The sequence below is a fragment of the Oncorhynchus keta genome, chromosome 37, assembly GCF_023373465.1.
Source record: "Oncorhynchus keta strain PuntledgeMale-10-30-2019 chromosome 37, Oket_V2, whole genome shotgun sequence".
Lineage (NCBI taxonomy): Eukaryota > Metazoa > Chordata > Actinopteri > Salmoniformes > Salmonidae > Oncorhynchus > Oncorhynchus keta.
Window position 1 is genome coordinate 23,817,438 of NC_068457.1, and position 13,476 is coordinate 23,830,913.

A 13,476-nucleotide genomic window follows, 5' to 3' on the forward strand; every position below is an offset into this window, starting at 1 on the left:
CATGGTAGTCAAGACAGATTGGACAAAAGGCCATTCAGCCTAAACAAGATTGTAAATCAGTTTAATAAAGGATGAGAAAAAATAGGAAAAAATTGAGGGAGTAAATTCTGAGTTTATTAAGTTTGTTCCCAGTCAAATGTGTCTTTGTAATTACAGTGCCGTCTATGAGAAAAGCGAATCATTCGGGCGTAATAAATTAATGTCATATTTCCCCTCAAACCAGATTTCTTTCTATATTTCTTAGTGATTGAACACAACTGTTTGCTTAATATGGCATGCTGACTTGCGTCTTGAGAATAGTTTGTTGGAAAATGGACTTGACTATTTTTACAGACTTTTACTGAACTGAGACAGCTGGGTATGAATTCCATTTTCCAAAGCAACTTTAGCAACAAATGACTTTCATTGCATTCACTTTAGTGTAGCCTACACACCAACACACATTGAACTAGCAATGTCATCAACAACATATTCAGTTGACTATATTGTTAAACGGATGCAATACACAATGTTCCTCAGGACAATGTGGAGCAGTGAACTGACACTCACTCACCATCATGTCATTGGACTCTTCTGGTTTGGTGGTGGGTCTCCCTCCCAGAAACAAGTTATCAACTGGAAAATAAAACAGTTGTACACAAATCAACTGGAGAACCATTTTACCTTTTCACACAAATCCCAGGACTAAACACTTATTTAGTAGTGATCGTCAACCCTGTTCCTGGAGGACTGCTCTCTGAGCAAGCTTTTGTGTCAGCACTAACACACTTAATTGTACTAGATCAACTAATCCTCAATACTATTATTAGTCTGGTTAGGTGTGTAAGTTCTGGGCTGGAATAAAAGCCTTCTCATAATGTACCTCTCTAGGACCAGAGTTCATGACCACCTGTTGTACAGTTTAGCCGGTCTGTAGACCTACCTTGCTCTTGCTGCAGTGAGTCGGGGTCTACATCCAGAGTTGTGTTGCTCATGAAGTTCTCCTTGTGCAGGGCTTCAGTGATGTAGTTTCGGAAGTCTGTTATGGTGTAGACCACAGTGGGGCGTTCAACGGCGTCACGGTAAGACTTCTCCACCACGTTGGACTGGAGGTTGATGTAGTCCATGGTCTCGTTACTGATGCCTGCCCCGTCCACTTCCAGAGTCACTGCGTAGTGGACTACCACAGACAAGATACCCCTAGAGGAGCAATATTCATTTGATAGAGAGAGAGAGACATATTGAGGAACAGAGAGACACATTGAGGAACAGAGAGACACATTGAGGAACAGTGAGACACATTGAGGAACAGAGAGACACATTGAGGAACAGAGAGACACATTGAGGAACAGAGAGACACATTGAGGAACAGAGAGACACATTGAGGAACAGAGAGACACATTGAGGAACAGAGAGACACATTGAGGAACAGAGAGACACATTGAGGAACAGAGAGACACATTGAGGAACAGAGAGACACATTGAGGAACAGAGAGACACATTGAGGAACAGTGAGACACATTGAGGAACAGAGAGACACATTGAGGAACAGAGACACATTGAGGAACAGAGAGACACATTGAGGAACAGAGAGACACATTGAGGAACAGAGAGACACATTGAGGAACAGAGAGACACATTGAGGAACAGAGAGAGACACATTGAGGAACAGAGAGACACATTGAGGAACAGAGAGACACATTGAGGAACAGAGAGACACATTGAGGAACAGAGAGACACATTGAGGAACAGAGAGACACATTGAGGAACAGTGAGACACATTGAGGAACAGAGAGACACATTGAGGAACAGAGAGACACATTGAGGAACAGAGAGACTCATTGAGGAACAGAGAGACACATTGAGGAACAGAGAGACACATTGAGGAACAGAGAGACTCATTGAGGAACAGAGAGACACATTGAGGAACAGAGAGACACATTGAGGAACAGAGAGACACATTGAGGAACAGAGAGACACATTGAGGAACAGAGAGACACATTGAGGAACAGAGAGACACATTGAGGAACAGAGAGACACATTGAGGAACAGAGAGAGACACATTGAGGAACAGAGAGACACATTGAGGAACAGTGAGACACATTGAGGAACAGAGAGACACATTGAGGAACAGAGAGACACATTGAGGAACAGAGAGACACATTGAGGAACAGAGAGACACATTGAGGAACAGAGAGACACATTGAGGAACAGAGAGACACATTGAGGAACAGAGAGACACATTGAGGAACAGAGAGACACATTGAGGAACAGAGAGACACATTGAGGAACAGAGAGACACATTGAGGAACAGAGAGACACATTGAGGAACAGAGAGTGACATTGAGGAACAGAGAGACACATTGAGGAACAGTGAGACACATTGAGGAACAGAGAGACACATTGAGGAACAGAGAGACACATTGAGGAACAGAGAGACACATTGAGGAACAGAGAGACACATTGAGGAACAGAGAGACACATTGAGGAACAGAGAGACACATTGAGGAACAGAGAGACACATTGAGGAACAGAGAGACACATTGAGGAACAGAGAGACACATTGAGGAACAGAGAGAGACACATTGAGGAACAGAGAGACACATTGAGGAACAGAGAGACACATTGAGGAACAGTGAGACACATTGAGGAACAGAGAGACACATTGAGGAACAGAGAGACACATTGAGGAACAGAGAGACTCATTGAGGAACAGAGAGACACATTGAGGAACAGAGAGACACATTGAGGAACAGAGAGACTCATTGAGGAACAGAGAGACACATTGAGGAACAGAGAGAGACACATTGAGGAACAGAGAGACACATTGAGGAACAGAGAGACACATTGAGGAACAGAGAGAGACACATTGAGGAACAGAGAGAGACACATTGAGGGACAGAGAGACACATTGAGTAACAGAGAGACACATTGAGGAACAGAGAGACACATTGAGGAACAGAGAGACACATTGAGGAACAGAGAGACACATTGAGGAACAGAGAGACACATTGAGGAACAGAGAGACTCATTGAGGAACAGAGAGACACATTGAGGAACAGAGAGACTCATTGAGGAACAGAGAGACACATTGAGTAACAGAGAGACACATTGAGGAACAGAGAGACACATTGAGGAACAGAGAGACACATTGAGGAACAGAGAGACACATTGAGGAACAGAGAGACACATTGAGGAACAGAGAGACACATTGAGGAACAGAGAGACACATTGAGGAACAGAGAGACACATTGAGGAACAGAGAGACACATTGAGGAACAGAGAGACACATTGAGGAACAGAGAGACACATTGAGGAACAGAGAGACACATTGAGGAACAGAGAGACACATTGAGGAACAGAGAGACACATTGAGGAACAGAGAGACACATTGAGGAACAGAGAGACACATTGAGGAACAGAGAGTGACATTGAGGAACAGAGAGACACATTGAGGAACAGAGAGACACATTGAGGAAAAGTGAGACACATTGAGGAACAAAGAAACACATTGAGGAACAGAGAGGGGTGCCCTCATCTTGGATAAGGTTGCATGGCTCAAATGTCTCAAGTATAAATTATTGTTACACTTTACTTAGAGCCCACAGGTATAATGACTTATAATGCAGTCATAATGCTCTCATAGGGATCACAAGTGATTCCCAGTCTGTAGATGCCACATAATAAGACATCATGTCATGTTGGACATAATAAAACATTATAGGAGCTGAAAAAATACTTAAAACAAGTCATAAAAATTAGGGAAAGTGCTGTGAAAACATAATTAGTGATTGTGTGAGTTTACCCACAAGGGTTGGTTAAACCGGTCCTAGCTTAAAGAGGTCCTAGCTTAAAGAGGTCCTAGCTTAATTATTACAGAGGTCCTAACTTAAAGAGGTCCTAGTTTAGGCACAGTGCAGTCAAAAATGTGATTTTCCTGTGTTTTATAGATATTTCCACACAATGAGGTTGGAATTTTACTGTGAAATTGTGAAAATTATGATAATTATGCCCTTTAAGTATAAGAGCTGTTTAAAAAGACAGCCTGAAATTTCTGCCTGTTTTGGTGGTATGGAGCTTATGCCTTTTCATCACCATGCGGTCAGTTATTTAATAGAACAATTAGAAAGAGAGTTACAAACCTCTCTGCCAATACCAGCTAGTTTTCAGTTTCCCCCTCTTAACACAGACCACTCCCAGACAGTCCGAGGGAAATTCTCGCTTGAGACATTTTTCATTGCTAAGAAGATATTTCTGTTTCTTTTTGACTATTTTAACTGAAATCAATGACGGTAAAATATTTAATTGTTACCCAGAAATTATTTGATATTGAGTTCAAAACGGCTGCATTGGAACTTTAAAGTGGTCCTAGCTTGGAGAAGCTATATCCTAATCTAGATACTGAGTTCTGAGGCATAATATTTCCCCCTAGTGTGGGAGAACCTGGTCAGTTTATGACCATCTTCCCTTTCTCCCCCCAGACAGCCCAATTCTCCTTCAGCTCTAATTCCCTGGCAGCTCCGTTTAAAGGTTGCATGCTAACAGGGATTTATATGACCTGCAGAACAAACTGTGAAGAGCCGAAGGTGGTTTAAAGGCCTCACTGTGCTCGCAACGTTTAGTTTTCCACGATGCCAGGTTGTAGGGGAAACCAGTGAGGGGCTAAACCTGCGGGGGAATCTGGCCTGGAGCCTCCGTACTGGTTGACAGTCAGGAGGAAAGTGATCTTGTCATAAATCTCTGCCTTTAATCTCATCATCATGACTGGCAGGGGGCCAGTGGGGTGAGCGATGGGGCTTACCCCACTTCTGGGGTGATTGACCATTGCAAGGCCATTAACTGTAAACTGGAGCATTGCAGAACTCCTGTAATACAATCACATGTTTTAGCTTTGTTTTTTGTGCTTTTCGTGCCTGCAATGGTGCCGATGCACTGAGCTATAATGATTGACAGGCATTGGAAGTATGCTTGTAATGCTGGTAAACATAGTGTGGAACAACTGATCTGAAGACTGTGGCAAGTAAGCATAAAACATCTAACCATGCAGTAGGTACGGTAAAGGCTTGGTTCTTTGGCTCAGCCAGACACAGATGCACATGCATATTCCATTAGTAGATATACATGTGAGATAGACTCAGTGGGATTTGGGTTAGCTCAACTGTGCAGTCATAATGGTTGAACTGGGAGTGATAGCATTGCAATGAGATGGATTTATCACGCTCCAGTGCACTTTCACACAGGTATCTAGCCTGTTATTACAGCACTCTCCAGGACGTCATCAACTGTAATGTGTGTGTCAGTGGTCGTTGTCATGGATTTAGGAGCTATAAATCCTGACATATGATGCATTAACAGTAACCAGGTTTCCAGCCATCCTTTTTATGTAAAGTAAAGTACATGTTGGATAAAAAATGTCACGACAGGCCTGATGGGAACCGCAAATCTGTCGGTAAATCTGTCGACAAAACAAATCCGCTAGACAAGGTGGGAGTTAATTATGCGAGATATGGTGGTGGAAATGCCTCTATGTGAATACATTGATAAATATTGAGGGTCTTATTCTGGTGACATGATGATCGATGCTTGGCTGGCTGCCGTTTGACAAATCAAAATGATTATCCATAACAATCTCATCATTAAAGTAGCCTGCTGTATATGCTATCTGTTGGCTAGAGTGCACGTGCCAAAGTCATAGTGGGCACATTCACTATATAATGCAACATTTGTTTTGTGGTGAAAAAAAACATCATTAGAGTTGTGAGGGAAACCCATTTAACTTGGATTTATTATTCAGTACATGGGAATTTAAATGCAAAAGTTATTTCCATGTGCACTACATCATCATGCACACCGTTGTATCCGCAACAAGCATGTGGTTTTTATGCAGATTTTAGAATATTCGCATGAACATCTGTAGCCAACTGGATGTAAACCTTGTGAGACAGTTATTTGGGTCAGAAGAAAGAAAACATGCTTACATTTGGAGGTCCTTCTGAGGCCTGGACACATTTGGAAAAGACAAAGAAATATTAGAACTTAATATTGAAATAGCATATTGCCTATTCAATTAAATATGATGCTTTATAGGTAGTAATATATGCCATTTAGCAGACGCTTTTATCCAAAGCGACTTACAGTCATGTGTGCATACATTCTACGTATGGGTGGTCCCGGGGATTGAACCCACTACCCTGGCGTTACAAGCACCATGCTCTACCAACTGAGCTACAGAAGGACCAGTAGATGAATGGATTTATAGCTGCTAATGACGCTTACTTGAATTCAACTACAAAGACCTTCTTTAATCCTGGTAACGTTTCAAATGCATCTTCAATCTAGATGAGAACAATGAAAAGAAAACACAATTAATTACCACTTCAAGTTGCAGTTTTTCTCAGGAGAATGAAAAAGATCCACCCTGTTCGCCAGACATGCCTGCATCTACACCAATACTGTGAATCCTTTACGCCACCAGTTAGCGATATCATTCTCAGTTACTGCAGTATAGACAAAAATCAAGTCAGTCCCCTGTCCAAGTCTGTGTAGTGGCTGTCTGTGTGCTAAAGCTGTCCTCTAGGATCTGTGCCACCTCTCTTCTTTCCCCTCTTGGCCAGCAGCAGTAAGGCTCTGTCCTGTTGTTTACTTATTCATCCTCTCTTTATGTCTGCATCTCAAATGACACCCTATTCCCTATTTAGTGCACTAATTATGACCGCTCGGGTCATAATTGGGAAATAGGCGGCCATTTGGGACACGTCTATAACTAATGGCCTCTGCTCTGACATAAACTCTGGCTCTGCCGGAGAAAAGGCCAAAATGTGAGGTGGCAACATCCAGCGATGGGAATACACCATCCGTCACTATGGGTTCCCAGCAGAGGACATGTTTCCAGAGCTGTCACACTGACTGGTGCACCTCTGATTTTTCCAGGCAGCTTTCTTCCTGTTCTTCAGTGAATACAGTATGTAGCTGGCAAGCCCGGACAACCAGTACAACATTCGAAAGCTGTTTACAGTAAATAGATACAGTAGACTATATATAGATATCTTTCAACCTCTTCTGAACATTCTGTTTCTACTCTGTACACGCAAGAGTTAATCATGTAAAATACACTGTCCAAAACATTAGGAACACCTGCTTTCCATGACAGATGGATCCCTTATTGATGTCACCTTTAAATCCACTTCAAACAGTGTAGATGAAGGGGAGAAGACGGGTTAAAGAAGGATTTTTAAGCCCGGAGACAATTGAGACATGGAGTGGGTATTTGTGCCATTCAGAAGGTGAATGGGCAAGACAAATTATTTGAGTGCCTTTGAACGGGGTATGATAGCAGGTGCCAGGCACACCGGTTTGAGTGTTTCAAAAACTGCAACGCAACAGTTTCCCGTGTGTATCTAGAATGGTCCACCACCCAAAGGACATCCAGCCAACTTGACACAACAGGAAAGTATTGGAGTCAACATGGGCCAGCATCCCTGTGGAACGCTTTCGACGCCTTGTAGAGTCCATGCCCTGACGAATTGAGGCTGTTCTGAGGGCAAACGGAGGTGCAACTCAATATTAGGAAGGTGTTCCTAATGTTCTGTACACTCAGTGTACATCCTGTATGTGAAAATACAAACAAAAGCGGGTGTCAAAAAGGACGGGACCAAACAATAGTTTTTACCAAGAGACCGCAGTATACCAACTCTACTGTACCTTATGGGTGAAATGTTTGGCCACGCGTTGGTAGTAGAAGCTAGAGGGGTCTCTCAGGGCGTCGTTGTAGTTCTCTCCCTTCAGCTGGATGCTGAGTTCTACCACCTGCTCCTTCATGGGTGTGGACGGCCTCGTCATGATGTCCTCGATCTCATTGCCCAGCTAAACACAGGACACAAAAACAGATCACATCATTACAATATCACTTCACTCTCATTCATTTCAGTAGACAGTGTCTTTAATCTATAGCTGATGCACCTCTCTTATTGCGTGTTTAAGAAGGCTTCTATCCTTTATGAAGTAACAATTTGATTATTGATTCTGTGTTTCATTGATTGCAATAATAATAACCTCGTCATTTCCTTACCGTGTTTTCCACCTCTGTTATGATATCTTGGATCCCCAGGAAGTCATCATTTGTTTCTTCTGGTTCTTCTGTGACCCTATAACGACCACCATTATTGTTCTCCTCTGAATCCCTATAACGATCGCCATTATTGTTCTCCTCTGTGTCCGTCAAAATTCCAGTTTCTGTGGTGACCTCATGAGTAATCTCCACAGCAGCCTCCTGTGTCGCCTCTGGAGTGGACTCACCTGCAGCCTCTGTGGTTATCTCTGCTGCAGCTTCTGAAGGCTCTAGAATGATCTCTTCGGAAGCCTCTTCTGTAGCTTCTGGAATGATCTCGTCTACTGCCTCAGATGGGACCCCTTCCGAAGCCTCTGGAGTTTCCTCCTCTGATGGTTCTGGAATTTCCTCCTTTGAAGTTTCTGGAATTTCTTTGTCTGAAGGTTCTGGTGTTATCTCTTCTGGAGTCACTGAAACTATTTCTTCTACAGTTTCTGTTGAGTCTTCTTCAGCAGCTTCCAGCGTTATCTCTACAGTCTCTGGGGGGATTTCTTCTACAGTCTCTGGGGGGATTTCTTCTACAGCCTCTGGAGTTTCTTCCACTGCAGTCTCCAAAGGGACCTCTTCTGCTTCCTCAGGAACTTCTTCAGTAGACTCTGGAGTTACCTCTATCTCCACCTCGGGATTGTCCTCTACTGCAGTTTCTTCTGTAATCTCCTCAGCCTCTGGAGGTTCCTCCACTACATATTCTGGAGTTACCTCTACTTCAACCTCAGGAGTGACCTCCAAAGTGGCTTCTGAGGTGACCTCCACCGTAACTTCCTTCATCTCTACTTCAGCCTCAGGAGTGACTTCAGTCTTTATTGTTGCTTCTTCAGTGATCCCTGTTACATCCTCTGGAACGGCATTCACTGAGGTTTCTGGAGTGACTTCTTCCTCAGGACCAATCTCTATTACCACTTCATTAGTAGTAGTGGCCAAAGTATCCTCTAGTACAGCCTCTGGAGTGATCTCCTCAGTAGCCTCGAGAATCAAATGCGTTGTGGCGTCTGAGATAACTTCCTCTAAAATCTCAGGGGTCTCCTCTTCAGTGTCTTCTGGGGCAACATTTACGGTAGCCTCTGAGGTGACCTCCACAGGGAGCTCCTGAACGTCTCCATCTGAATCCTCTGAGGTGACCTCCACAGGGGGCTCATGAACGTCTCCATCTGAACCCTCTGAAGGGATCTCCATGGCAGCTTCAGGCTCTGAAGTGTCCTCTGGAGAAACTTTTGGAATCAACTCTGCTGCAGCTTCATCATCTGTAGTCTCAGAAGTGTCCTCTGGAGAAATGTCTGGAGTTAATTCTGCTGCATCCTCTGGAATATCCTCATCTGTAGTATCTTCTGACGTTGCTTTGGTAGCAATGTCTGAAGTGGTCTCCAAAGTGATTTTTTCTTCTACCGCAGCCTCTGTGATCTCCTCATCTGTGGTATCTGAAGTGACCTCTATGGCAGCCTCTTTAATCTCCTCATCTATGGTGTCTGAAGTGATTTCTGTAGTACCCTCTGTGATCTCCTTGTTTATGAAATCTGAAGTGATTTCTGTAGTACCCTCTGTGATCTCCTTGTCTATGGTATCTGAAGTGATTTCTGTAGTACCCTCTGTGATCTCCTTATCTATGGTGTCTGAATTGATTTCTATAGCACCCTCTGTGATCTCCTTATCTATGGTGTCTGAAGTGATTTCTGTAGCACCCTCTGTGATCTCCTTATCTATGGTGTCTGAAGTGATTTCTGTAGCACCCTCTGTGATCTCCTTATCTATGGTGTCTGAAGTGATTTCTGTAGTACCCTCTGTGATCTCCTTATCTATGGTGTCTGAAGTGATTTCTGTAGCACCCTCTGTGATCTCCTTGTCTATGGTATCTGAAGTGATTTCTGTGGCAGCCTCCGTAGGCGCTTCAGAAGTGGTTTCAGAAATGTCCTCCAAAGAAGTTTCTGGAATAAATGTTATTTCAGGTTCTGGGATATCCTTGTCTGTGGATCCAACAGGCATATCGATGGCAGCTTCTGAAGGGACCTCTGCAGGGATCTCAACGGCAGCCTCTGATGGGACCTCTATAGGGATCACAATGGCAGCTTCTGGTGGGACCTCTGCAGTGGCCTCTTCTGCCTCCTCCACTGTATTGTGTGTGGTATCTGAGATTAATTCCTCATACATTTTCCCAATTACCTCATTAATGGGCTCGTGGATGACAGTGACAATAGGTTCAGGTGTGATCTCCACAGTGTCATCTGAGGTAGCATCGGATGTTTCCTCAAAAGCAGCCATATTAACCTCCTGGACAGCCTCATCGCTAGTCTCAGCAATGACTTCAACTGCTGTTTCGGAGTTGACGTCAAAGGCAGCTTCGGTAGTGGCGTCCTCTCCTATCTCCTGTATTGTCTCGTCGGTCTCTGAGGTGACGTCGATGTCAGCATCTTCAGTTACAGAGTCAGTAGTTTCTGGCGGGACCATCTCTGTGACCTCCTCAACTGGCTCTGCAGTAATGACAGGAATGACGTCAACATCTCCTCGCAAGGTTGGGAAGGTGTCTGTCTGTACGACAATGACTTCATTGTCTACAGAAGAAAACAAGAAGGGACCCAGAAACAAAGAATATATAAGTATGAATAAAAAGAGGGTTTATTATACGTGACACAGAATACAATTACAGTGGGGCAAAAAAGTATTTAGTCAGCCACCAATTGTGCAAGTTCTCCCACTTAAAAAGATAAGAGGCCTGTAATGTTCATCATAGGTACACTTCAACTATGACAGACAAAATGAGGAGAAAAAAATCCAGAAAATCACATTGTAGGATTTTTAATGAATTTATTTGCAAATTATGGTGGAAAATAAGTATTTGGTCACCTACAAACAAGCAAGATTTCTGGCTCTCACAGACCTGTAACTTCTTCTTTAAGAGGCTCCTCTGTCCTCCACTCGTTATCTGTATTAATGGCACCTGTTTGAACTTGTTATCAGTATAAAAGACACCTGTCCACAACCTCAAACAGTCACACTCCAAGCTCCACTATGGCCAAGACCAAAGAGCTGTCAAAGGATACCAGAAACAAAATTGTAGACCTGCACCAGGCTGGGAAGACTGAAACTGCAATAGGTACGCAGCTTGGTTTGAAGAAATCAACTGTGGGAGCAATTATTAGGAAATGGAAGACATACAAGACCACTGATAATCTCCCTCGATCTGGGGCTCCACGCAAGATCTCACCCCGTGGGGTCAAAATGATCACAAGAACGGTGAGCAAAAATCCAAGAACCACGCGGGGGGACCTAGTGAATGACCTGCAGAGAGCTGTGACCAAAGTAACAAAGCCTAACATCAGTAACACACTACGCCGCCAGGGACTCAAATCCTGCAGTGCCAGACGTGTCCCCCTGCTTAAGCCAGTACATGTCCAGGCCCGTCAGAAGTTTGCTAGAGAGCATTTGGATGATCCAGAAGAAGATTGGGAGAATGTCATATGGTCAGATGAAACCAAAATATAACTTTTTGGTAAAAACTCAACTCGTCGTGTTTGGAGGACAAAGAATGCTGAGTTGCATCCAAAGAACACCATACCTACTGTGAAGCATGGGGGTGGAAACATCATGCTTTGGGGCTGTTTTTGTGCAAAGGGACCAGGACGACTGATCCGTGTAAAGAAAAGAATGAATGGGGCCATGTATCGTGAGATTTTGAGTGAAAACCTCCTTCCATCAGCAAGGGCATTGAAGATGAAATGTGGTTGGGTCTTTCAGCATGACAATGATCCCAAACACACCACCCGGGCAATGAAGGAGTGGCTTCGTAAGAAGCATTTCAAGGTCCTGGAGTGGCTTAGCCAGTCTCCAGATCTCAACCCATAGAAAATCTTTGGAGGGAGTTGAAAGTCCGTGTTGCCCAGCAACAGCCCCAAAACATCACTGCTCTAGAGGAGATCTGCATGGAGGAATGGGCCAAAATAACAGCAACAGTGTGTGAAAACCTTGTGAAGACTTACAGAAAACATTTGACCTCTGTCATTGCCAACAAAGGGTATATAACAAGGTAATGAGATAAACTTTTGTTATTGACCAAATACTTATTTTTCACCATAATTTGCAAATAAATTCATTAAAAATCCTACAATGTGATTTTCTGGATTTTTTTTCTCATTTTGTCTGTCATAGTTGAAGTGTACCTATGATGAAAATTACAGGCCTCTCTCATCTTTTTAAGTGGGAGAACTTGCACAATTGGTGGCTGACTAAATACTTTTTTGCCCCACTGTATATAAGAAAACATTCTACATGACATCAATGAATTGCTACTGAACATGTCTGGCACTGAAATTGAAAAGTAGTGTGTTCAGACAAGCAGTTCAGACAATCTCTTAGGAAAGTCTAGCGGTCCCTCTATCCACTGCCCATTGACAACGTGGTGTGTCATTAAGAAGGATTAAAGGCCTATTCTGGGAGCAACGCGTGTCTTGATCAGGCTTCAGTAGTCCTATGCAGCACCCACAGTAACCTAAAGACAGTACTACACTACAGACAGGGGCTAATAGTCTAGCTATACTGTCACTGATCAACAGATGGCATAAAAGACAGATGCATTTTGCCCAGACACTGAATTGAGGTTAAGAGGTCAACCTTTTTGGGTGGTGGCCAATTCTGGTGGAGTTGCCGCAGTTGGACTGTGTGAAAGAGAAACAATCAATGAGTAACTTCAACATGTTGGACTGTGTGAAAGAGAGACAATCAATCAGTAACTTCAACATGTTGGACTGTGTGAAAGAGAGACAATCAATCAGTAACTTCAACATGTTGGACTGTGTGAAAGAGAAACAATCAATGAGTAACTTCAACATGTTGGACTGTGTGAAAGAGAGACAATCAATCAGTAACTTCCACATGTTGGACTGTGTGAAAGAGAGACAATCAATCAGTAACTTCAACATGTTGGACTGTGTGAAAGAGAGACAATCAATCAGTAACTTCAACATGTTGGACTGTGTGAAAGAGAGACAATCAATCAGTAACTTCAATATGTTGGACTGTGTGAAAGAGAGACAATCAATCAGTAATTTCAACATGTTGGACTGTGTGAAAGAGAGACAATCAATCAGTAACTTCAACATGTTGGACTGTGTGAAAGAGAGACAATCAATCAGTAACTTCCATATGTTGGACTGTGTGAAAGAGAGACAATCAATCAGTAACTTCAATATGTTGGACTGTGTGAAAGAGAGACAATCAATCAGTAACTTTAACCTGTTGGACTGTGTGAAAGAGAGACAATCAATCACTAACTTCAATATGTTGGACTGTGTGAAAGAGAGACAATCAATCAGTAACTTCCATATGTTGGACTGTGTGAAAGAGAGACAATCAATCAGTAACTTCAATATGTTGGACTGTGTGAAAGAGAGACAATCAATCAG

At 43.1% G+C, this 13,476-nt stretch overlaps 1 protein-coding gene across 1 annotated transcript in view; it reads right to left on the bottom strand.

The window, feature by feature from the left end:
* The window catches only part of impg2b (interphotoreceptor matrix proteoglycan 2b), a 37,136-nt gene that overhangs the window by 18,181 nt on the left and 5,479 nt on the right, over positions 1-13,476 (bottom strand). Inside the window, exons 6-12 of the mRNA XM_052499795.1 lie at positions 12,686-12,729; positions 8,048-10,629; positions 7,681-7,842; positions 6,256-6,314; positions 5,958-5,978; positions 923-1,179; positions 554-615 (exon numbers count right to left, since the gene is read on the bottom strand). Coding sequence (XP_052355755.1) covers positions 554-615; positions 923-1,179; positions 5,958-5,978; positions 6,256-6,314; positions 7,681-7,842; positions 8,048-10,629; positions 12,686-12,729 — 3,187 coding nt within the window. The remainder of the gene's footprint in view (positions 1-553; positions 616-922; positions 1,180-5,957; positions 5,979-6,255; positions 6,315-7,680; positions 7,843-8,047; positions 10,630-12,685; positions 12,730-13,476) is intronic.